This window comes from Mycetomoellerius zeteki, unplaced genomic scaffold (genome assembly GCF_001594055.1).
Source record: "Mycetomoellerius zeteki isolate Tzet28-1 unplaced genomic scaffold, Tzet1.0 scaffold35, whole genome shotgun sequence".
Taxonomy (NCBI): Eukaryota; Metazoa; Arthropoda; class Insecta; order Hymenoptera; family Formicidae; genus Mycetomoellerius; species Mycetomoellerius zeteki.
Window position 1 is genome coordinate 1,658,387 of NW_017257338.1, and position 24,917 is coordinate 1,683,303.

At 37.4% G+C, this 24,917-nt stretch overlaps 1 protein-coding gene across 1 annotated transcript; it reads left to right on the plus strand.

Moving 5' to 3' along the window:
* Positions 1-1,803: 1,803 nt before the first annotated feature.
* Dhc93AB (Dynein heavy chain at 93AB) lies at positions 1,804-21,627 on the plus strand. Its single transcript, XM_018452493.1, has 36 exons — positions 1,804-2,041; positions 2,217-2,449; positions 2,544-2,809; positions 2,930-3,336; positions 3,865-4,292; positions 4,800-5,041; positions 5,214-5,481; positions 5,616-6,159; positions 6,312-6,629; positions 6,941-7,295; positions 7,491-7,762; positions 8,031-8,411; positions 8,648-8,799; positions 9,092-9,121; positions 9,757-10,002; positions 10,122-10,650; positions 10,719-11,283; positions 11,366-13,759; positions 13,879-14,240; positions 14,414-14,890; positions 15,105-15,369; positions 15,453-15,802; positions 15,894-16,156; positions 16,255-16,551; positions 16,699-16,868; positions 16,935-17,238; positions 17,300-17,769; positions 18,072-18,626; positions 18,694-18,994; positions 19,174-19,455; positions 19,634-19,935; positions 20,113-20,240; positions 20,337-20,533; positions 20,613-20,969; positions 21,046-21,194; positions 21,333-21,627. The coding sequence occupies exons 1-36, from the start codon at positions 1,804-1,806 to the stop codon at positions 21,625-21,627; spliced, it is 13,392 nt and encodes a 4,463-aa protein (XP_018307995.1).
* The last annotated feature ends 3,290 nt before the right edge of the window (positions 21,628-24,917 follow it).

Sequence of the window (24,917 nt, forward strand, 5' to 3'; positions counted from 1 at the left end):
TTCACATTTAACATCGTTCATTTAATTTCTTAACGCTCGAGGCAAGGGGTGCAAAAAATATTTAAAAAGTTTAAAAATGTCATGTAATGTATCTCTTGGAAAAATTTCTATCTTGCGCTTCTCGAAAATGTGGAAGAGCAATTTTATAGTAAGTAAAAAAAGTTATATTATAATATAGTATATTATAGTATAGTAAAAAAAAAAAGAAGACCGAAGTCGCGAATTAATTAATGAAGTAACTGCTGCAGAAAAAGTGTAACTAAATACGCACAAGATAAAGCAAAAGTTATTCTTTTTTTAACATGGAGATTTTACGACTAATCGATTGAAATATTCAAGTCTATTTTTTCCTTTGTGCGCGAAAATGGTGCACGGTACAGAGTGACATTTCAAACGATCCTATTTTGCATTAAGTAGAACTTTCCGTGACGTGCGTCTTAGATTCATGATATTGATTAAAATTTATGTTCATGTTTGCAGTAGAAGATAGAACTAACTTTGTAAAACATAACTATTCCTTATTTTTCTCGTCATATACTCTGCACACCTTCACTATAACTTTCATGTAAAACTTTCTTTGGAAACCAATAGACGTCAGTCAAAACGATCCAGTTTATACCTTCTACAATATATGGAAATCTTATGTTACAACATCGCAGTTTAAATTTGACGGTATTTTATAAAAACATGCGAATATTCATATGAACAGGCCATGAAAAAAAATTGTCTGCATTGAAAAAGCAATTTTGCTGAATAATCTAAAAATTTGACTAGATACAGATCTAAAAATAATTTTGTCGGAACATCAACAGAATTTTGCAGGAATCTTAAGCATGATAAGCAATACTGCAAAAGCAATAAGCAATACTGTTATGATATTCCTAGCAACCAATTTTGTCGTCCTACCTAATTGTTTTAATGGTGGAACAAAATTAGTTTGTAGATTTGTACCTAGCTAAATTTTAGGTTCTTCAGCAAAATTGCTCTTTCAATGTGATACCAAAGTCGTCTTCCATGTAAAAGACTTCGCTGAATGCGCGGCGAGCAGCGAAAGTTGCTAACTTCGTTTTACAACATGCTAATATTCACGAATATGTTTGGAAACTTACGGTTGTAACGAAGATCCACATCGTTGCAAGGCCGTGGGTAGAAGGTACCGAAACATAACGTCACGCTAGCGACCGGAAGACTCAGGCTGTGCGAGTCTGAGGAAACTTCGCAAAAGGAATGAGATCGTACCTGCCGCTGCGCGGAAGGCGGATATCGCGTGCAATGTCAGTTGTTTTCAGCATATTACGTGCGTTCCGCGACAACAGGGAGCCAACGAGCGAGCGAGGTTCCAACTCGGGAGAGACACGATAATCCAATGCCAAACTGTTTTTCGTTGGTTCAGTCCGTACCTGGTTTCCTGACCCGCTTGCACGACAGCCATTTACGAAGCATAATACTTACCCTGTGTCAGCAAAATTTCGTATTTACGATCGCTCGTCCTCGTGAATTCGTAAGAAACGTCGCTAGAGTTTTCGGCGCGAAGCGTCGTTCGGTCATTTATTCTTCGAGTTGCTATTGCATAATTAATAAATTGTTAATAATCCGTCTAGAAATTTTATCAATGTATTTAATTCTTTTTATTGCATTTATAATCGATAAATATGATCGACAGACACATGTAAAGTTTAACGTAATTTTTAAATAATAATATTTGTTTAGAAGCAGATATTATATATATTATTTAAAAATTACATTAAACTTTCTATATAATAGAAGAAAATATGCGAATATCTTTTGATATTGTGAACAGAAATGACTACTCCGGAAACACCAGCTGACTTTCGACTTGAATACATTGGCGGTTTCGTGCAGAAGAGTTTGAAATTAAAGCCAGAAAAATGGGGAAGATTATTACTGACAGAAGAATATCGGAACGTGGTGTTGGATTTTTTGGACAAGCCGTTACCAATCGCTCTTTTCGTCGTTTTAACACCAAATGCGCAATTAGTGGCGTCGTCCAGTTTTCCCATACCGTGTCAAAGAACAAAGGGTGAGTTTTTTATGACTGTAATTTATTGTATCAAACCTTATAATAATTCGAAATTATATTTTAACAGTAATTAATAAATACTAAGAATTTTTTATTCCACTTCAATGCCGATTTATTTGACGTAAATATATTATGAGCATTTATATTATAAAGAAAATTTATGTTATTGTTACAGGAGTTTACGCAGTTAAAGTAACACAAGAGCCACTACCAAAAGACAAGGAAGCATGTTCGGCCATGTTAATCGTGGGAGATCTATCCCATCGGATTGTCGATCAATTGGCTACGTTAGTGGATAATATCGTCGCTCCCCTTCTCACCAAGTCGGAAAACCATAAAGACTTGCCAGAAGTAGCGATTCATGATATATGTAAACATGTGCATGCTCTTCGTGGCACGTTGTATCAGGTAATAAGCAATCAATAATTAAATCTTTTTAAATAGTTTTTTTTTTCAAATAAAATAAAAAATAATAAAAAATATTTTATGTTTGAATGAACAGGTAAAAGGTCAGGTAAATGGACGAACGGTATTACCGATGCCAGCTGGTCTCGAAAAGGTGACAGAAGTCGAAAGATTAGTTTCTGTAGAAGGACCGCAAGCGGTTGATTTATATCTAAAAAGTGCTATAGAAGGTGTGGTGATAAAGTGGGCTTATTTAGTGAATGATGTGGTCACTCATGAATCCAGCATTGCGTTTGATAACGGACAGAATCCGACACCTAATGTTGAGCTAGAATATTGGTCTACTAGATTGGCAAATTTGAGGTACCAAATAATAGACGATGTATTTTTCATACGGCACTTTTATAAGACAATCAAATATAAACATTTTCTTTTTACAGTACGTCACATAAAAATATCTATTATCGCGTGTATTTTTTGCAGATACATCTACGATCAATTGCAAGAGGATCGTGTGAAAAAGATGGCGACAATTCTTGAGAAAACTGACAGTGCGTATTTTCCTTGTTTTCGTACGTTGTTTGACAATGTTGTCTCCTCGTTGGCCGAAGCGAAGGATATATCGTTATACCTAACTCCTCTGGCGAAGTGCTTCAAGACCGTAGAAGAGGTTGACTTTGCCGAAGCTAAGCCGCTAATGGCAACTCTGATACATTCGCTCGGATTAGCGTGGGCAAAATGCAAGAGTTATCAAAACTCTAGCAAACTCATCATCATGCTTCGGCAGATATGCAACTTATTGATACAGGAGGCACGTCGGTTTCTCGACCCGACATCAATATTTCAGAGCGACGTCGACGAAGCTCTTCAGCGAGTTAAAATATCGAGAGGTAAGTAATGGCCATCTGTTAAATTAACTTATTAAATCTCTTATTAATGCTTTCCTAGGAAATTAACATGATCAATAGAATCATCATTTATTATTATTATAGTTAATAATAATCTAATTAGAATCTCTTACTCTACATCGCAGTTGAAATTTGAATAATTATTAATCTATAATAACAATAGTATAATTATACTTTTGTAATTTAAATTATAATTATATAATTTGCCACTGAAATCATGCGTTTTGTGGTTCAATGCCCTATTGTTATTATTGTTTTTGTCTTATAGCCACTATTATTACTTATTTTTAATTATTAATCTGTTAATAAATGCTTACAGATTTTATTAGAATAACAATATATTATTTTAAATATCATCAATATTATATTTTGACATTGTTTGTTATATTGTTTAAATATTATGTAAAAGTTGTGTCTTGTATAATATCCTAAAAATGACAATTCTGATAATATATCATACAGTCTGATTTACTCCCGAATTTCTGAGATATCAAAAATGTTTTCAATCAGGAGTATTGGAGGAATTCAAAAGACAGTTCGAACTGAGAAAGCACATGCCTGGTTTAAAACCGGAAGCTCCACCTTGGACATTCAATTCGACCGCCGTCTTCACTCGTCTCGATGCTTTCCTAAAACGGCTGGCGGATATCGAGTGGCTCTTTGATACCGTTCTCGAATTTTCCAAGTTGGAAAAAATTGAAATAGGCGGCATTCTCGGACGGTCTTTAAGTGCAAGGATCATAAGCGTGTTCAAAGAATTTCAGCAGCTTTTCGTTTCGTTCACTGTGAGGGCAAGCGACGTTCTCGAGCCGGATGATGAATCTTTCGTCATCGATTGCACTAAGTTCGCTGAATCCATCACCGATCTCGATAGTAAACTGTCAGCGATTCTATGCCAGGCTTTCGACGACTGTGGCAATCTCGAAAGTGTTTTCAAGGTTTGTATTTCATTTTTTTTTTAGAACTAGTCGACATTTGACCATATTGACTCTTTTATATCGATACTCTTGACGATTGTTTACTCCGATATTCGTGACGATGTCATGACGTCATGACATGTTTATGATTAGGGGAAAGTGGAGGGAACTGTGCGCAGCGGGTAATTGTGCGCATCCTGATTTGGTTTTCTAATGGATGACGACATCACCGTGATGAAATTTTTACGCAATAAATTTCCCTTAGGTGCGCACAATTCACCCACTTTCCTCTACTATTTTATGTAAATATTAAGTTTATACAGAAGACGATCCAAATTAGGACCGAAACGTATATTTCTCCTTTATAATAAAGTATATGTAATTACACACTTACAACCTGTGTTGGTTCTCTTTGACGTTTTGATTTACTCATTAGAGCCTTTGCTTGAATTATTCATTTTTTTTTCTCAGTATAATGTATTTCGTCAATTATCCGAAACATAAAAGACATTCGTTTTTATTTATCAGTTGATAAATATCGCTGGATCGGTATTGGAACGCCCCGTCATACGAAAGCAATTCACTAATAGATACACTAGAATTCTCGAGCTTTTAAACATGGAACTTTCGGTGGTGGAAGTTTTGTTCAATCGTGGTAGCAGGGGTGCTCTGATTAATCTACCACCTTTGGCCGCTGCTTTAACGTTCACCAGCATGCTGCGGCAGCGTATTGACTTGCCCGTACAATCGTTCAAAGCTATGCCGCATCCGTACGTATTACGATACATCAAAGTTCTTCTTCAAAGATATTTTAGATAGATAAAAAAGTGTTTCGTATTTTTATGAATAAAACTGTATAAAATTTGAAGAGAAAGATAAATAATATTTTTAAATATCTCCTCAATGGTCTGTTAACACATTTATAGTTTCTTTCATTTGCAGAATCGTTCACAGCAATGAAGGTAATAATATAATGTCACGTTACGAAAGATTGATAAAAATATTCGCTGATAAAGAAAACGATCTTTTCACTGAATGGGCACAAACCGTACCGCAAACTGTCGATGTTGGCCTCAAACGTCATTTGCTTTGTAGAGACACTGACGGTAATTTGCTATTGAATTTTGATCCCGATCTTCTCTCAGTATTGAAAGAAGTGAGTTATTTGAAACAAATGTCGCGTTCCGATATTCCTCAAGAAGCAATTAAGGTATATAGATTTAAATGTTTTAATTAAAACGAACAAAATTATCTTTGCACTTAGAAAATTAGATTAGACTTTTATGTTATGGAAGTTTCACTATCACGTGTGTTTAATTATTTTTATTTTATACCGTTTATCAGGTATCTGAAAGCGCGGAAACGTTCAGAAAATTTCGCACAATGTTAAGCAGCACAGTTGATTCATATAACAACATACGTAAAACAACCAAGCGAGTTGAGTTTGACCTAATTGAGTTGGAAGTGGCGCGAATTGATTCCCTGATATTCCGTGGAGAAGATGAGCTATGGTGGAGATCAGAAGATCTTTTGGAATATATAACGGAGTTGGGCAATCTCGTAGAAGGGCTGTGGAAGCGCATGAAGTCCGCTCAATCGAACGTGGGGAAGATCAGAAACATTTTGGAACCTTGGACGAAAACGCCCCTCATAGAACGGAAAGACCGTCGTAAGGAGACATTGCTGGCCTTAGAAGATCGTTCGGAGAAAGTATCGAAACGTTACGCGGAGATTACGAAGGCCGCTGAGCAGATACATTCGATATTGGAGGAAAATGAAATGCTTTTCCAAATTAATGAGACCGAACAAGAAGCTTGGCAAGAATACGTAAAGTATATCGACGACATTGTGATTGAATCCCTTCGAAAAGCAGTTGGATGCTCTTTAGGTCTATATCTTAAAATTAAGAAAAAGTCACATTTAATGGCATGAAAAGTTTAATTAATACTTTTTCTTTAATTTTTAATTTACACAATAAATATATGGTAATGAAAATTTAATCAAATCTAATATCTCTCTTTTTATAATCGTTACGTTTAGGTTATTTGGCGGAAAGCATGGAGCCAATCGGTCAGTGCGAGCCATTACTTGAAGCAAAATTAGAGCTTAGGGAACCAGATTTGTATTACGTGCCATCACTGGAACCCAATGATCCAAACGGACTTGACCAGCTGATCCTTGGCCTGTTAAATGATATTACCGGTATGGCTGCCTTGGTACCGCGATTAAAAAATGATTCTGTAGGATATGCTGAAGAATTAGCATCTGATATAGACATGAAGGGAATGAAAGATGAAATATTGATAAGTGTAGCTACTGCCGTAGAGGAGGCTACTGACTTTTGCAGCAATTTTGAAGGTATGATTACAAGTATCTAGTTACAATAGTTCCAATTTAAATTAAGTTGTTAATTTTCAATATTTATTTCGAATAATTTATAAAAAATCTCATCTAGTAATATAATTATCAAAGAATTATAATTTTTAAACATCATGTAAATTAAATAATATAACATAGCAAAAGAAAGTTAAATTAAAATTAAAAAATGCAACAATTGTGGATTCTGAGAGAGAGAGAGAGAGAGAGAGAGAGAAATTCTCTAATTTTCTCATTCTAAAATATAAATTGTATATATTATTATATTTAAATCTCAATGCAACCAATGTTAGGTTACGCCTATTTATGGCTGGATGATAGAAATGTTGTGATGCAACAATTTCTGGAGTATAGCCGGCAACTGTCGGTGGAAGAAATGGACATGGTAACGGCTCAGGACCCTAAAGGTCCGACAAAGTCACCGCCGAAAATGGAGCAATTTCGCGAACAAATTGACCTTTACGAGAGCCTCTATGTCGAGATTGAGGAAATGGATCTGTCCAAAGTATTTTGTGGCTGGTTCAGGGTAGATCTAAGACCCTTCAGACAGTCAGTATTGAACACGGTGTGCAAATGGTCGAGTATGTTCAAAAAACATTTGGTCGATCGTGTAACAAGCAGTCTTTCTGATCTGGGAGCGTTTATAAGGTACTCTCGTACAAAATGTATAACATATGACATGTGATAGTATAATTCAAATATTTCAAAATTTCAAATACAATATCGCTTTTAATACAATACTGATTTAGAGTATTATTTCTTAATTCATATAAAAAATCTACATGCATATTTTTTAATTGGTAATATGATTTTACCTTTATAAATATTGTACTCGATTTTTAGATTAGCGGACGAGGGATTGTTACAACAAGTACAACCAGGTGATTATGCGGCTCTAGTTAGCGTAATGGGCTTTCTACTGCAGGTGAAAGAACGCCAGCCAACTACGGACGAGATGTTCCATCCATTAGAGGAAACCATTGAGTTGCTCAAGTTTTACGATCAAGATATACCCGAAGAAGTAAACGTGCTGTTGCAAGAATTGCCCGAGCAATGGGCAAACACGAAAAAACTCGCTCTTATGGTGAAGCAGCAAGTTGCGCCATTACAGGCAGGTCTGTGTGTGTAGAATGAAAAACAATCAACATTATTAAATTGACAATGTTATGAGTCAGTCAACTTAATATCTTATTTAATTATGAGAATATATGGATAAAAATAATTACTTTTAAAATTAGTAATAATGTCTAATAATCTTTATTTATTATGAAAACGAAATTTTTTTAAATTTAGTTTTATGTTTAGATATTCTATAATATTATTTGTAACATAATATCATTCGTACATATCATTAAATTTAATAACAACATATGAAAATAATAGGCGAAGTATCACGAATTCGCGGTCGGATCTCCGCGTTCGATATTACAATAAATCAGTATCGAGAGGCATTTCGGCGATACACATTCTTTAAGTACGACTGCAAGAATCCGTACGAGTTATTAGACGAGGCTCATAAGGAGATCCTCATGCTGGAACGCCAAATGAAGGATATACAAGAATCCGCTTCGTTGTTTGAAGTGACGGTACCCGAATTTAAACAGCTGAGGCAGTGCAGGAGGGAGCTGAAGATGCTTAAACAGCTCTGGGATTATGTAAATATAGTGCAGAGTAGTATCGAGGGCTGGAAGACGACGCCCTGGAGAAAAATCGACGTGGAGAATATGGACATCGAGTGCAAGAAGTTTGCGAAGGAGATACGTGGTTAGTAGCTGAGAAATGGTTCGCGGTCTCGAAGGATTCCCTCAAATTGCGCAATTTTACATCGCGAATATATCTTTATAAAATATTTCTCGCGCTCTCTTTCTTTCACTTTCGCGCAACTGAAATTACCTTTATGTAAATATGTAGCTGTGTTTTATTTTATCCGCGAAATCGCAAGAAAATATTTCCCTCGATTAGACGATACAATTTTATCTCACCGAATATATTTTATTTAGTAGCACTGGATAAAGAAATGAGACCTTGGGACACTTACGTATCGTTGGAAGCGACGGTGAAGAATATGCTTACGTCGCTGCGTGCTGTAGGAGAATTGCAAAATCCAGCTATTCGGGAGAGACACTGGCGACAGCTGATGAATAGTACTAAGGTATCGCTGGAAATCGCAGAGCGGATATTTAATTCATTTCTTTATAAACTCATAAATTAGAAGATATATATATACTTGATATCCAGCTTATAATTAACTGAAAGAAAATATAAATTCGTACAAGTTCAACGCCCTACCCATTTATATTCTAAGATTTTTAACGATGCTACGATCATTACATTTGAAGTGATTCTGCGAAATTGTACATAACAATAATGCGTGTGTGCGTAATCACATCAGATCATACTAGACTTAGTTGCACCGCTGTATATATACGCTATCGGTGTTACAGAAATTGGGCAACATGACTCCAGAAATGACCGTAAGTCCGCTGTACATACGCTGTACATATCACGTGAATTTATTTTTAAAATACATTCTCATTATATTTTCAATAGCTAAAATTGTAAATTTTGATAAAATCAATCTCGGCATGATAGTTCTTCGTAAGTACGCACTGTTACATATCATATCCGACACTTACGTGTACGTTATAACATATTTTATACGCACAGCTACACCATAGCATGGAACACGCTGGTCAATATAATGTTAAGATTTTAGAATTTGATTATTCGCAAGATTCATACTTACAGGCTTACTCAATGCTAAATGTGTCTAATGATTTTGATATGAAATTTGCATTCAGTTTAATAATAAAATGAGAATAAGAATAGCCTACATATTTAGCATTAAATATTAGAATTCAGATAATCATATTTATAATTCGCTATTATTCTTTTATTGTGTAAGTTCTTCATTATTCATTCATGTATAAATCACTGTACAATTCTTTAATAAATTTGCTAATGAACACAAAACATCACTGCCATATTTTATGTTATTTAGCAATTTCCTATATCGCTCTAAATTATTGTATTAGCTAAAGTGAATCACACAACTTGCTTTTTATCGAGAGTATATAGCTACGTCGTCAGACGACTTTTTTACATATAGGTTCGTTTCGTAATGGACGAATCGACGACTTTAGCTGATCTGCTTGAGTTAAATCTCCACGATTGTGAGGAAGAAGTTAAAAATATAGTGGACAAAGCGGTTAAGGAAATGTCCATGGAGAAATATATGAAAGAATTGAATGTTACGTGGTCTAAAATGGAATTCGAGCGAGAAGTTCATGCTCGTACGGGAGCTACCTTAATAAGAGCCAGTGAAGAATTGATTGAGACCTTAGAGGAAAACCAGGTTATTTAATTAATACTTTCAACTTTAAACATTTTCAATTAACAGCTCATAAACAACAGAAATATCATATTACACGACTATGATATTTAAGAAGGATAACTTCTTTTCTAAAATTGTAGGTACAATTACAAAATCTGATTACCTCAAAATTTATCGCGCACTTCTTGGAGGAAGTATCGTCGTGGCAAAAGAAATTGAGTATCGCCGATCAGGTGACGACGATCTGGTTCGAAGTTCAACGTACTTGGATGCACCTTGAGAGTATCTTTATGTCATCCGAAGATATTCGACGGCAGTTGCCAGTGGATGCTGAGCGGTTCGATCGCATTGACAAGGAATTTAAGGAAATGACGGAGGAGATGGCGAAAACGCCGAACGTCGTCGAAGCGACGAATAAGGATGGCCTCGTATCCGCTTTGGACGTTCTGCAAAAAGGGCTCGTATTATGCGAGAAAGCTTTGGCAGAATATCTCGAAACGAAACGTCTCGCTTTCCCGCGATTCTACTTCGTTTCTTCCAGCGATTTATTGGACATACTTTCGAATGGAAATCAACCAGAAATAGTAGCGAAACACTTGACGAAGTTATTCGATTCTATGGCGCGACTGAACTTCGACACTAAGAATACTTTGTTAAAGCGCATCCTAGGTAAATAATTAATCATGAGTAACATTTCGCGTTAGATATTAGCTATTTAATTTTTCATCATATTTCAGGCATGTTTGCTAAGGACGGCGAATACGTGGAATTCGCAAATTATGAGATGATTTGTGAAGGAGCTGTGGAAGGGTGGTTGAATCGTCTTCAGAAAGCCATGCGCGTTTCCATTCGGCATTATTTCAGTGAAGCGGTTGTAACATACGAGGAAAAGCCGCGAGAGCAATGGCTGTTCGATTATCCGGCCCAGGTATCTCTCTGCGGAACGCAGATTTGGTGGACCACCGAGGTCAATCTAGCCTTCGCACGTCTCGAAGAAGGTTACGATAACTCGCTCAAGGACTACTTGAAAAAACAAATTTCGCAGCTAAGTACTTTGATCACGCTGCTGATAGGAGAACTGACCAAACAGGAGAGACAAAAGGTCATGACCATTTGCACAATCGACGTTCATTCTAGAGACGTCGTGACGAAGCTGGTGCAATCGAAGGTGGAGAGCTCCCAAGCCTTTCAGTGGCAAAGTCAGTTGCGACATAGATGGGACGAGAAGGAAAAGGATTGCTTTGCAAATATTTGCGATGCACAGTTCAAATATTCTCACGAATACCTGGGTAATACTCCCAGGTTAGAATATGCACTACAGTTTCACTTAATATTTATTTATTTTTGTCGATTACCGATGCAACACATATTTGTTTGCTTCCAGACTGGTCATAACGCCGCTAACGGACAGGTGCTACATAACTCTGACGCAATCTCTGCATCTCATCATGGGTGGTGGTCCAGCCGGACCGGCCGGGACTGGAAAGACAGAGACCACGAAAGATCTCGGCAGAGCTCTTGGTATAATGGTGTATGTGTTCAATTGTTCTGAGCAGATGGACTACAAATCCTGCGGTAACATATACAAGGGTTTGGCGCAGACCGGCGCGTGGGGTTGCTTTGACGAATTCAACAGAATTACCGTCGAGGTGCTCTCGGTGGTCGCTGTGCAGGTAAAATCGATTCAAGATGCTATCAGAGATAAGAAAGAACACTTCAACTTCATGGGCGAGACAATAGCTCTCGAGCCGACCGTTGGCATATTCATCACCATGAATCCGGGTTACGCTGGCCGTACGGAATTACCGGAAAATTTGAAGGCGCTTTTCCGTCCCTGTGCCATGGTAGTGCCCGATTTTGAATTGATATGCGAAATAATGTTAGTAGCGGAAGGATTTCAGGACGCAAGAGTACTCGCGAGAAAGTTTATTACGTTGTACACGTTATGTAAAGAATTGCTATCTAAACAGGATCACTATGATTGGGGTTTGAGAGCAATAAAATCGGTTTTAGTGGTCGCCGGTAGCTTGAAAAGAGGCGATCCCGGCAGACCAGAAGAACAGGTACTAATGAGAGCACTGAGAGATTTCAATATTCCCAAAGTAGTATCGGACGATCTACCGGTTTTTATGGGGCTGATAGCCGATTTATTCCCAGCATTGGACGTTCCTAGAAAAAGAGACGTTGAGTTCGAAAAGATGGTGAAGCAAGCGGCCGCCGATCTAAGTCTACAACCAGAAGATGGTTTTATTCTCAAGGTTGTGCAGCTTGAGGAATTATTAGAAGTGAGGCACTCCGTCTTTATCGTAGGTATAACTGGTTCTGGAAAGACTCAAGTTTGGAAGACGCTGTTCAAAACTTATCATAATGTGAAGAGAAAACCTGTGTACAATGATCTCAATCCTAAAGCTGTGACCAATGACGAGCTCTTCGGTATCATCAATCCAGCGACGCGAGAATGGAAGGACGGCCTCTTCTCGGTAATAATGAGAGAACAGGCCAACCTAGGCGGCGAAAATCCAAAATGGATTGTCTTGGACGGCGATATCGATCCGATGTGGATTGAGTCGCTGAATACCGTTATGGATGACAACAAGGTTCTGACATTGGCTAGCAACGAACGAATCGCCCTTACGCCAGCCATGAGATTACTTTTTGAAATCTCGAATCTAAGAACCGCCACACCCGCCACGGTCTCTCGTGCCGGTATCCTATATATAAATCCGCAGGATTTAGGATGGAATCCATACGTAACCAGCTGGGTCGAGAAACGATCTTTGCCGAACGAGAAATCGAATCTCGTCATGCTCTTCGACAAATACATTCCCACTTGTCTCGAAACTTTACGGACGAGATTCAAAAAGATAACACCCATAGCCGATATGGCACACGTCGAGATGCTATGCCATCTTCTCCATTGTCTTTTAAAACCAGAATTGACGACCGGCGACTTCCACAAGGATCATTACGAACTTTATTTCGTGTTCGCCGCCGTCTGGGCTTTCGGCTCCTCGATGTTTCAAGATCAAACTGTGGATTACCGAGTAGAATTCACTAAATGGTGGACCAATGAATTCAAGCAGGTAAAATTCCCATCACAAGGAACGGTTTTCGACTATTACATTGATAATGAAACGAAAAATTTTCTTCCCTGGACGGAACGTTTACCGAAGTTCGAGTTGGATCCGGAGATACCATTGCAAGCTGTTTTAGTCTACACGTCGGAATCTATCAGAATAAAATACTTTCTCGACTTGTTGATGCCGGAGAAACATCCGGTAATGTTAGTCGGCACGGCTGGTTGCGGTAAGACCGTTCTGATTGCTGAGAAACTTCTTCAGCTTTCCGAAAATTACGCGGTCTCTAACGTACCGTTCAATTTCTACACTTCGTCTGAAATGCTGCAGAAAATCTTAGAGAAATCACTAGAGAAGAAAGCGGGCAGAAATTACGGTCCGCCAGGAAATAAGACCTTAGTATATTTCATCGATGACATGAACATGCCAGAAGTGGACGCGTACGGTACGGTCCAGCCTCACACATTAATTAGACAACATTTAGATTACGGTCATTGGTACGATAGAACCAAACTGACCCTGAAGGACATCCACAATTGTCAATACGTCAGTTGTATGAATCCGACCGCCGGATCGTTTACCATTAATCCGAGATTACAAAGACATTTTGCTGTATTTGCTGTCAGTTTTCCAAATGTGGATTCTTTGACGACAATATACTCCTCCATTTTGTCGCAGCATCTCGCGAATGTAGAACACAGGTAATATTCAAATGAATAATAAAATTCTTTACACACCAAATTTATATATTCGCAATAATTAAATTGTTCACCGAATTCTCAAAAATTCCATTATTATAAAATTAATTAATAATAATCAGGTTTCCTGTAAGCGTCACCGAGTTATGTCCCAACATCGTGCAAGCAAGCATTCAACTACATCATCGTTGTGCTCAAATGTTTTTACCGACAGCCGTGAAGTTCCATTACATCTTCAATCTCCGTGAACTTTCCAATTGCTTTCAAGGTTTATTGTTCAGTGGCAACGAGTGTTTACAATCCTCAGTGGATCTAATCAGACTCTGGATGCACGAGACTCAACGTGTCTACGGAGATAAGCTAACGGACGAAAAAGATATCGAAAGTTTCTTGAAACTACAACTCGATATCCTGAAAAAGAATGTGGAGGAGATCGACGAGGGTGCGATCTTGGAAAAGCCCAACATTTATTGCCATTTTGCAGGTTCGTATTTCCTAATACTGTTTTTATTCTCTTAAAATATTTTTACAAAATTACTAATACCTTAACTAATTCTTCAAAATTTATAACAATTAGCATCTATGTTTTTTTTAAGATGTATAAAAATGTACAATATATTTTTTCGGAAATTACTAAAAAGATTGCATAATGTTTAGGAGGCGTTGGAGAGCCAAAATACATGCCCGTCAATGACTGGGCAACTTTACATCGTCTGTTGTCAGAGGCAATGGTCAGCTATAATGATTTAGTAGCGGCCATGAATTTAGTGCTTTTCGAGGACGCTATGATGCACGTATGTCGCGTAAATAGGATCCTAGAATCGCCCAGAGGTAGTGCGCTCTTAGTGGGTGTGGGTGGCTCCGGTAAACAGAGTCTTTCACGATTAGCAGCCTTTATAAGTTCATTAGAAGTTTTCCAAGTTCAGTTGAAGAAAGGTTACGGCGTAACTGATCTCAAGTTGGAACTCGCCGCTTTGTATTCAAAAGCTGGATTGAAAAATTTGGGTATCATGTTCCTGATGACAGACGCGCAAGTTCCAAACGAGCAATTCCTGGTACTTATTAATGATATGCTCGCATCTGGAGAGGTACCTGATTTATTCGCCGAGGACGAGATGGAGAATATAATAGCAGGTTTGAAAAATAATTTTAATTAAAACATAAATAACTAAAATAATTTTTATATATTATTTACATGGCAACAATATTTTTACAAAAAGTTTGTATCATTTAATTTATTCCAAATCTTTTTATTAGTATTACTATTTTTTATTAGCTTTATTATTGCTAAAATCATTAAGCTTCACATGAAAGTAGATATTTAGCACACCTTATTAAAATTTAACAGGGGTTCGTAATGAGGTGAAAGGCGCCGGTATGTTGGACACACGCGAAAATTGCTGGAAATTCTTTATCGATCGCGTTCGCCGACAACTTAGAGTAGTATTATGTTTTTCTCCCGTCGGTTCAACATTGCGAGTCAGATCCAGAAAATTTCCGGCAATCATAAACTGCACAATGATAAACTGGTTTCACGAGTGGCCTCAGGAGGCATTAATGTCTGTGTCAAAAAGATTTTTGCAGGAATTGGAGGAACTGCCAGAAACTTACAGGTATAAAGTAATATTGAAATTTGAGCAAAAATAGCTATAGGTATATTCAGTTAAAAAAATAAAGGATATGTTCTTTTTAACAGAGAATCTGCTACTAAATTTATGGCTCATGCACATACCAGTGTAAATATAGCCAGCCGTCATTATCTGAGCAGCGAACGTCGTTACAATTATACCACTCCGAAGTCTTTTCTGGAGCAAATAAGTTTATACATTAGGTTGTTAAAAACAAAAACTTCTGAACTACGTGCTAGAGTGACTAGATTGGAAAACGGCTTGGACAAGTTGAGATCAACAGCAGTACAAGTAGATAAGTTAAAAAAGAAGTTGGCTGTACAAGAAGTTGAATTACAGCAAAAGAACGATGCTGCAGACGCTCTAATTGCCATAGTTGGTGTCGAAACGGAAAAAGTCCAAAAGGAAAAGGCGATAGGTTTGTAATATCATTAGTGATGTATAATAAATTACACAATTCTATATATATATTTAAAAATAATTTAATTAAAAAATGTTATTTAATTTAGCGGATGAGGAGGAATCCAAAGTGGCCGTGATTGCCGAGGAAGTTTCAAAGAAGCAAAAAGACTGCGAAGCGGATTTATTGAAAGCCGAGCCTGCTTTGCTGGCCGCGCAAGAAGCTTTAAATACTTTAAACAAAGCGAATCTAACGGAATTAAAATCATTCGGTTCGCCTCCCGGTGCTGTAACCAACGTTACTGCTGCAGTTATGGTCCTTTTAGCACCAGCTGGCAAAGTAGCTAAAGATCGTAGTTGGAAAGCAGCCAAGGTATTGTCAAATCGATTGAAACAATTTGAGAGAGAACTTCTCTCTCGTCGTGATTCCATCTAAGCGTCAGAAGTTATATTTTTCATTTTCTCCTAAAGATCATGATGGCAAAAGTGGACACCTTTCTGGATTCCCTGATTAATTATGATAAAGAGAATATACATCCTGAGGTGATTAAAGCAATACAGCCATATCTCAAGGACTCTGAATTCGAGCCTGAGTTTGTAAGATCCAAGTCAGCCGCCGCGGCGGGCTTATGTGCCTGGGTGATCAATATTATCAAATTCTATGAAGTCTTTTGCGACGTGGAACCGAAACGGAAGGCACTTGCACATGCGAACGCAGAGCTGGCTGCAGCTCAGGATAAGCTTAGTGGTATCAAACGAAAAGTAGCTGTAAGTTAATATTAAAGATTATTTTCCGTGATTTAATGCCTTATTAAAGTTCTATAAAACTGCATGAACATATATGCATATTATTTTACGTGCAATGTTATGTTTAGTTATTGTCAAAATAGTTTAAATAATCAATTTTTTTTTCAGTCCTTAGAAGAACAGCTGGCGAAATTAACGGCGGACTTTGAGAAAGCGACATCTGAAAAATTGAAATGCCAACAGGAAGCCGATGCCACTAATTCAACGATTGCGTTAGCGAACAGATTAGTCGGTGGTTTAGCGTCCGAGAACGTTCGTTGGGCCGATTCGGTGGCTAAGTGAGCAATTTTTTACGATATTTTATCATAATGTATAAACAAAGTAAAAATTGCAAATATTTATAGCTTCATGCAGCAAGCATCGACGCTACCTGGCGATGTACTACTGGTGACGGCTTTCATATCTTACGTGGGTTGTTTCACAAAACAATTCCGACAGGATTTACTAAACAAGCAATGGTTGCAATTTATACGTTGCATAGAACCGACAATCCCGATTACAGAAGGCCTAGATCCTCTCTCCCTGCTAACTGACGACACACAAATTGCCAAATGGAACAACGAAGGATTGCCGAACGATCGAATGTCGACAGAAAATGCTACGATACTGACCAACTCCGATCGTTGGCCGCTAATGATAGATCCACAGGTACAGAATCAAGAAATCATGCAAGGTCGAATTCAACTTGATAAAAAAAAATCTTTTACAGCTTCAAGGTATAAAGTGGATCAAGGAGAAGTACGGAGACGAGCTGAAAGTGATCAGATTAGGTCAACGTGGTTATTTGGAAGTGATTGAGTTAGCATTAGCAAATGGATCTACAGTCCTACTGGAGAATATCGGGGAGACTGTAGATCCTGTTTTGGATCCTTTGCTCGGTCGAAATTTAATCAAGAAGGGTCGAGCTATTAAGATCGGCGATAAGGAAGTGGAATATAATTCCATGTTCAGATTGCTATTGCACACGAAGCTGGCTAATCCCCATTATAAGCCGGAAATGCAAGCGCAAACTACGCTGATTAATTTCACGGTGACGAGAGACGGCTTGGAAGATCAATTGCTCGCGGAAGTGGTTAAGGCGGAGAGACCAGATTTGGAGGAATTAAAAGCGGAACTTACTAGGCAGCAGAATGACTTTAAGATTACTCTCAATAGTCTCGAAGATTCACTTCTCTCCAGGTACAAGACCGTCATTAAACAATTTAGAATTTATAAATTGTTATATTTGTATACGCAAAATTTTGCATATAAATTATGTAAATATCACACGAAAAAGAAGCTTGCTTCTTTAAAAAAGTAATTTTCTGTACATATATATAATATTCTATTAATCTATGATATTATACAATTTTCTTTCTATATTTTTTTTAACTTATTGATACTAACTAGGGATACACAAGAACTTGTAATAAATCATTGTACTCGTCAAGCGGTAAAAATAAGTATACAATTATTAATTTAAATAATTAAATTCATTTTAGGCTATCATCAGCCGGCAGCAATGTCCTTGAAGACACATCTCTCGTGGAAAACTTGGAAACTACTAAGCGTACTGCCGCGGAGATCGAGTCTAAGGTTACGGAAGCTCATGGTACCAGCCGACAGATCGATGCGGCACGAGAATTATATCGGCCAGCAGCAGCAAGAGCCTCATTGCTGTATTTCATTTTGAACGACTTGAATACGATTAATCCTATTTATCAATTTTCGCTAAAGGCTTTCAGCGTAGTCTTTCAGAAGGCGATCTTAAAGGCTGATCCTGCGCTTGACGTTGCGGCAAGAGTACAGAATCTGATCGAGTGCATCACATATTCAGTTTTTATGTACACCAGCAGGGGACTTTTTGAGTGCGACAAGTTGATCTTCGCCTCGCAAATGGCTTTTCAAATATTATTGGTAAGAAACGAAGTCACGGCTAGTGAGTTGGACTTCCTCCTGAGATTCCCTATAACTCCACACGTCACCTCGCCGGTCGATTTCCTCACCAACACTAGTTGGGGTGGCATAAGAAGTCTGTCTACGAGGGAAGAGTTTCGGTATGCACGATGAGAAATTGTTGTCCCGTTGTCGCTTTAGCCACTCACTTGTTTCGCTTGTTCGAAGGAATTTGGACCGGGACATCGAGAGTTCCGCCAAACGCTGGAAAAAGTTCGTAGAGTGCGAATGCCCGGAGCGCGAGAAGTTTCCCCAAGAGTGGAAAAACAAGACGGCAATACAACGTTTGTGCATGCTGAGAGCTCTGAGGCCGGACAGGATGACGTATGCCATCGCAGCGTTTATTGAGGAGAAGCTCGGTGCGAGATACGTCGAGGCAAGAACGGTGGAGTTTGCGAAATCTTATGAAGAGACTAGCCCGGGCACTCCTATTTTTTTTATTCTGTCACCCGGAGTAAATCCATTGAAGGTGGTTACGAAATGTTTTCCTTTATCGCTTTTCTTATAAATAATGCAAGGTTTTTAATAATTAATTTTTAGAATTCGCCCAAATAAATAAAAATCAGATTATTAAATTCATTTTATGAAATTTTTATTTTATCAAAAAATAGAAATGATAAGACAGAAAATGTGTTATTTTGTATTCAGGATGTGGAAGACCTAGGTCGTCGCCTTGGTTTTATATCAGATAATCAAAACTTTCATAATGTGTCCCTTGGTCAAGGACAAGAAACGGTGGCCGAAGAGGCTATAGACGTAGCAGCCACAAATGGTCACTGGGTGGTGTTGCAAAATATACACTTAGTAAAGAAATGGCTTCCACTGCTGGAGAAGAAATTGGAAACAGCTGCGGAAGGTTCTCATCCAGATTACAGAATGTTCATGAGCGCAGAACCAGCTAGTACGCCAGCTGGACACATAATACCTCAAGTAAGAATATTTTTATTTCTATTTTATATTTTTTAAATAAAGATAATAATCAATTAAAAAATTTTATTTATATTTTATAAAATCTGCAAATCTTAATTAATTGTTGAAATGTAATTAAAGAAAACTTAACTCGATAATAAATATTTAATTATCGATATTGATTTATGATTATTTTTAGGGTATTTTAGAATCATCAATTAAAATTACAAACGAGCCACCCACTGGCATGCAAGCTAATTTGCATAAAGCTCTGGACAATTTTACTCAAGAAACTTTAGAAATGTGTTCTAAAGAAGCCGAGTTTAAAGCGATTTTATTCTCTTTATGCTACTTCCACGCAGTCGTCGCGGAACGTCGTAAATTTGGACCCCAGGGTTGGAATAAAATATATCCCTTCAATGTGGGAGATCTAAACATTAGTGTCAGTGTACTTTATAATTATTTAGAAGCAAGTCCGAAAGTACCGTGGGAAGATTTAAGGTTAATATATAGTTAAATTTTTAATTGAGATTAATAATAAATAAGATAAGCTAAACATACAGCATAATTTATACTAAAAGTTACGTAGAATAAACGAAGTTATGTATGTAAATACATAATTTAACTCAAAATGAAGCTATTTCTCAAAAGAATTTAATGATTAATATTCTTAAAAAGGTATCTCTTTGGAGAAATTATGTATGGTGGCCACATAACAGACGACTGGGACAGAAGGCTTTGCGTATCCTACCTTGAAGAATTAATGCAATCTGACCTGATCGATGGAGAATTGCAACTGGCACCAGGTAAACTAACAGGCGATCGATTATTTAATATTAATATTTTTATGAGTCTCTCTCTCTCTCTCGTGAATACCTCAAATCTCTTATCTGGCATTTCAGGTTTTCCTGCACCACCTAATGTAGATCTAATCGGTTATCATACATACATTGATGAAGCTATACCGCCGGAATCGCCATATTTATATGGATTACATCCAAACGCGGAAATCGGCTTTTTAACGATGACAGCTGAGAATTTATTTCGAACAGTCTTTGAGATGCAACCACGTGATACTGGTAGCTCGGGAGGACAAACCGTTACCAGAGAAGAAAAGGTGTTATTATTTTTTTGTAGATATATTATGATAAATGTCACGTACCACATTTATCTTCTAGGTGAAACAAGTATTGGATGAAATAATAGAGAAGTTACCTGAGGAGTTCAATATGATGGAGATCATGGGAAAAGTGGAGGAACGAACACCGTATGTGATCGTCGCCTTTCAAGAATGCGAGAGGATGAATTTCCTGACAACGGAGATTAAACGATCACTGCGAGAGTTAGATCTGGGTCTCAAGGGTGAGCTCACCATAACATCGGACATGGAGGACTTGGAAAACGCGTTGTTTTTCGATCAAGTTCCACCGGTGTGGGCTAGCAGAGCTTATCCGTCTTTATTAGGTCTGACCGGTTGGTTCGTCGATCTGCTGTTGAGGATCAGAGAGCTGGAAACGTGGTCCACGGATTTCGTTGTGTGTACACACAAAAAGTATATAACGACGACACGTTCTTATGACAGAGCTAACGCAACAATTAATTCTCTTCCAGTTACCGGCGTCGGTATGGCTCGCCGGGTTTTTCAATCCTCAATCACTACTCACCGCCATCATGCAATCGACAGCTAGAAGGCACGAGTTGCCGCTTGATAAAATGTGCCTCCAGTGCGACGTGACCAAGAAAAACAAGGAGGAATTCACGTGAGTAGAAACGATAATTGGACGGAAGTTTCGTGGGTACAATCTATGCGATCGTGAGGGCAGATAGCTATCTGTTAACTCGATTCGTCTTGTATATCAAGCCGAAGAGTGACTTCCTTCCCGATTCGTTCGCGTTAGGTCAGCACCGAGGGACGGTGCCTACGTTCACGGAATATTTATGGAAGGCGCACGATGGGATGTCCAAACAGGAATCATCGTCGATTCCAGACCGAAGGAATTATATCCGGGGATGCCGGTGATTAATGTACGCGCTATCACGCAGGACAAACAGGATTTGAGGAACATGTACGAGTGCCCGGTGTATAAAACACGCACGCGTGGTCCGACATATGTATGGACGTTTAACTTAAAAACCAAGGACAAACCGGCTAAATGGACGTTGGCCGGTGTTGCTCTCTTGCTACAAACTTAGATAGAATAATTGTTATATTTAGTCGTTGTTGAGCACTTTAATAAATCATTATATGGATGATGTATTGACATCGTGATTGTACCTGCTCATAAGGAGATAAGTATTATATATAAACATAATTCCTTTCTTAGATATTTTTGCAAGTAATTTTCGTTATGTAAATAAGGCAGTATTTTACTTTTCTTTGTTGTATAAAAAATTGACTGTAAAAATGTTAATCAGAGTTAATTAAGTTTATACCTAATATTGTTCATATTTTTATTTGTAGTAAATGTTCCTTATTATATTTTTATATTCTGAAAAAGATAATGTAAATATACCAATATTTTACGTATAAGATAATCGTTTAAATATTATATACACTCTAAGATAAATTTGCTTTTGCGAGGTAATTTTTCGTGCAACGCAGATCCGCAATTACAACTTATAAAGAAGAGAACAATTCGACGGCAAATCCCAGACGGTCGATCGAAGATGGGGTGCTTCGAGGTCGACTAATCGATTGAGAGTTAATAAAACGTAGGAAGAGAAACGACGCGAGGTCTCCGAGGAGTATCCGGTCCGTTTCACGAACTGGCGTTTAGTTTTCCGCGACAGAGAAAAAAAGAGAAATTATCCGTCATTCGTCGAAACCGGAGCCCTCCCTGAAGACATCGAGGATCAATACCGAGGTACCTCGGAGTAAACAAAAGCCGATGCCTATCCAGCTACAAAGTGTCGGTCAATTTAATTTAGTGCCGAGTCCCGAGATAGGGATACGAGGAAAGAAGGGAGGATATATCCGCTACAGAACACACAAAGGTCTCCATATCGCCGCACGCGGTATCAAAATTGCATCGTGTTAGCGGAATAAATAAAATTTCGATACAACGTGTACTACAACCTTTGAAATACAGTTCTCGTAAAATAAAAATTTTATTGTACGCGAAAAATGTGGAAGACGTTTGATCTTTTCATTGACGATTTCTTTATACGAACTTATAAAATATTTTGCCATCTTAAAATTGATGTTAATACATGATGGATATGTAAGTTGGAAGAACTCTTAAAAAGATCAAAATTGAAAAATATCCATGCAATTTTCAAATTCTTTGTTCGCACTGTTTCAATGAATTGTGTCAATATAATTATAAATTAATTTTGTATAATATAAATATATATAAATTAATTTTGTAAGAAAAGATTGTATAATATTTCAATTGAATTTCATGCGTTGCTACTTTAATAAACTTTAGTAAATTGGAGCAAACAGAAAAACTCGATCCTAACATCTATATGTGTACCGATTCAATAATAAAAAAAAGAGAATTTTTTTTCTTCTTATAGAGGGTGGTAGCATTATTATTATTACATTCTGGTCACCCTAATTTAGTTCAGGCACACAGCAAACATACAGTAGCACGACTAATAGTACGATCTGCACAAAGTCAACTCATGAATCCCATCGGACAGAAGGGGGACAAAGAAAAAAAATTATCGTCCCTTTGATGGTGTCCAGTGATTGGCTCTTGGACACCCTCCTTGTGATACGTGGTGAATCGATCGACATTCGTGCACCGGCTTCAATCACGGTTTTCATTAAGCCGCGCTGGACGGTGGAGGGTAAGAGTGGCTCGAATATCTGATGTTTCGCGTGTCAGGTGGAACGAGAGAAAGCTTTTGGTTTCAGAACTTGCGCTTCTGGCACGGACTTCGTAAGAAACTTTAACGTCTAATTGGGCATCAGCCACTCGTTAGGGAATAGTTCGAAAATTGCGTCGGATTTGTTGTCGAACAAAGAAGAGGGAAACAAAAAACAGAGAGAGAGAGAGAGAGAGAGAGCAGAAATCTTCTAAAATTTTGTTCATAAAAAATACATTTCGGTATTACGGGAAATGACAGTTTAATGCCCGTTTCTACTAATGTGGATTTAATCTTGGTTTAATTTACTCTTTTTCTTTTTCTAATTCTTGGAACCAGAAAAAGATGAAGAGTAAGAACTGAGATTAAAGTTAATCTAAAATTGGTAGAAACGAGCATTATTCATACATCAACTTTTAATGTTACCATAATCACTATACTTATATAAAGGCAAAGTTATCAGTACTTATACTATATATCGTACGCAACAAATTGTATAATAAAAATAACTTATAAAAATAATTTATTTACAAGAGAGTTAGATAGCATATATATTGTTAATTATATTCCGTTAATTATTGTAGAATATAATTAAAGAAAATGGATTAATAAATTTCGAAAGTATGTTTAATATTCGTTTTCCGCGTATTAAAATTATTAGTATATTTTCTGGAGAGTAAAACTTACATATATATATATATATATATATATATAAGCTTAAGAATGAATCAGTTCGAATTCGGATCGAATCTTGAGTTCTCGGTAAGAACTCAATAATGAAGGTTCTTGAAATAAGAGTCTTCGAAAGAAATTGAAATTTGCATTGGCGGAGAATCCGCGCCAACAGGTAGTCTTCTCTTTTTAAAACTTCGACCTTCACAACTACCAGTTTCATTCAACGAAATCTCACCATTAATAAGCACGTTTGATGTGAGGATTATACGTAATGACACATTGATCTCGCGCATCTCATTAGCCACGATAAACGAGAATATTAATAGGCATTTGTTAACATGATAAATCGGTTATCAATATGTTTTCGCGCTGCTTTGATCATGATGGAGTGAGGTTTATTTCATTTAAAATGTATTTGTGTGATTAAACCTAAGTTTTTAATTATATATGACCTTTTCGAATATAAAGTATCTAAATATAAAACAAAAAATATTGATGAATTATCTTATTTTTAGTTAATCTTATTTTAAATTATTATTTAGACAACAAAAGGATTTATAAAAAAGTAACGAATTTCTTTTCACGTAATAAGAGATACGTGTAAAGAAACTTGGTATATTGTGTTGTACGAATGTAATTACTCGTCGGAAAGTTGTTTATTCGATACAAGGAATTCGCGCTATAGTATTGTTTAGAGAAAAGGTTCATGGTCATCGTTAGCACGAGGGGGAGTTAATGGCTCCTTTGTTTTGTCCTGAGAGCAGGCGACTTCCATTTTTCATCGGCATCGGTGCGGCTGGGACCATCACTTCTTTAGTGAGTTAATCATTTTTAAAGGACCGACCGCAGGTGACGGTGCGTCATCCTCGTCGTGATCGTGATATTAAAGGACGTTAGGCATTCCCGTCTAGAATTAAATTTCTCAAGTAGGGAAAAGCTTGAGTTTAGACAGTCACCCCGGTTGCAGAGGGATAATGAAACGCCACGAGAGCTGC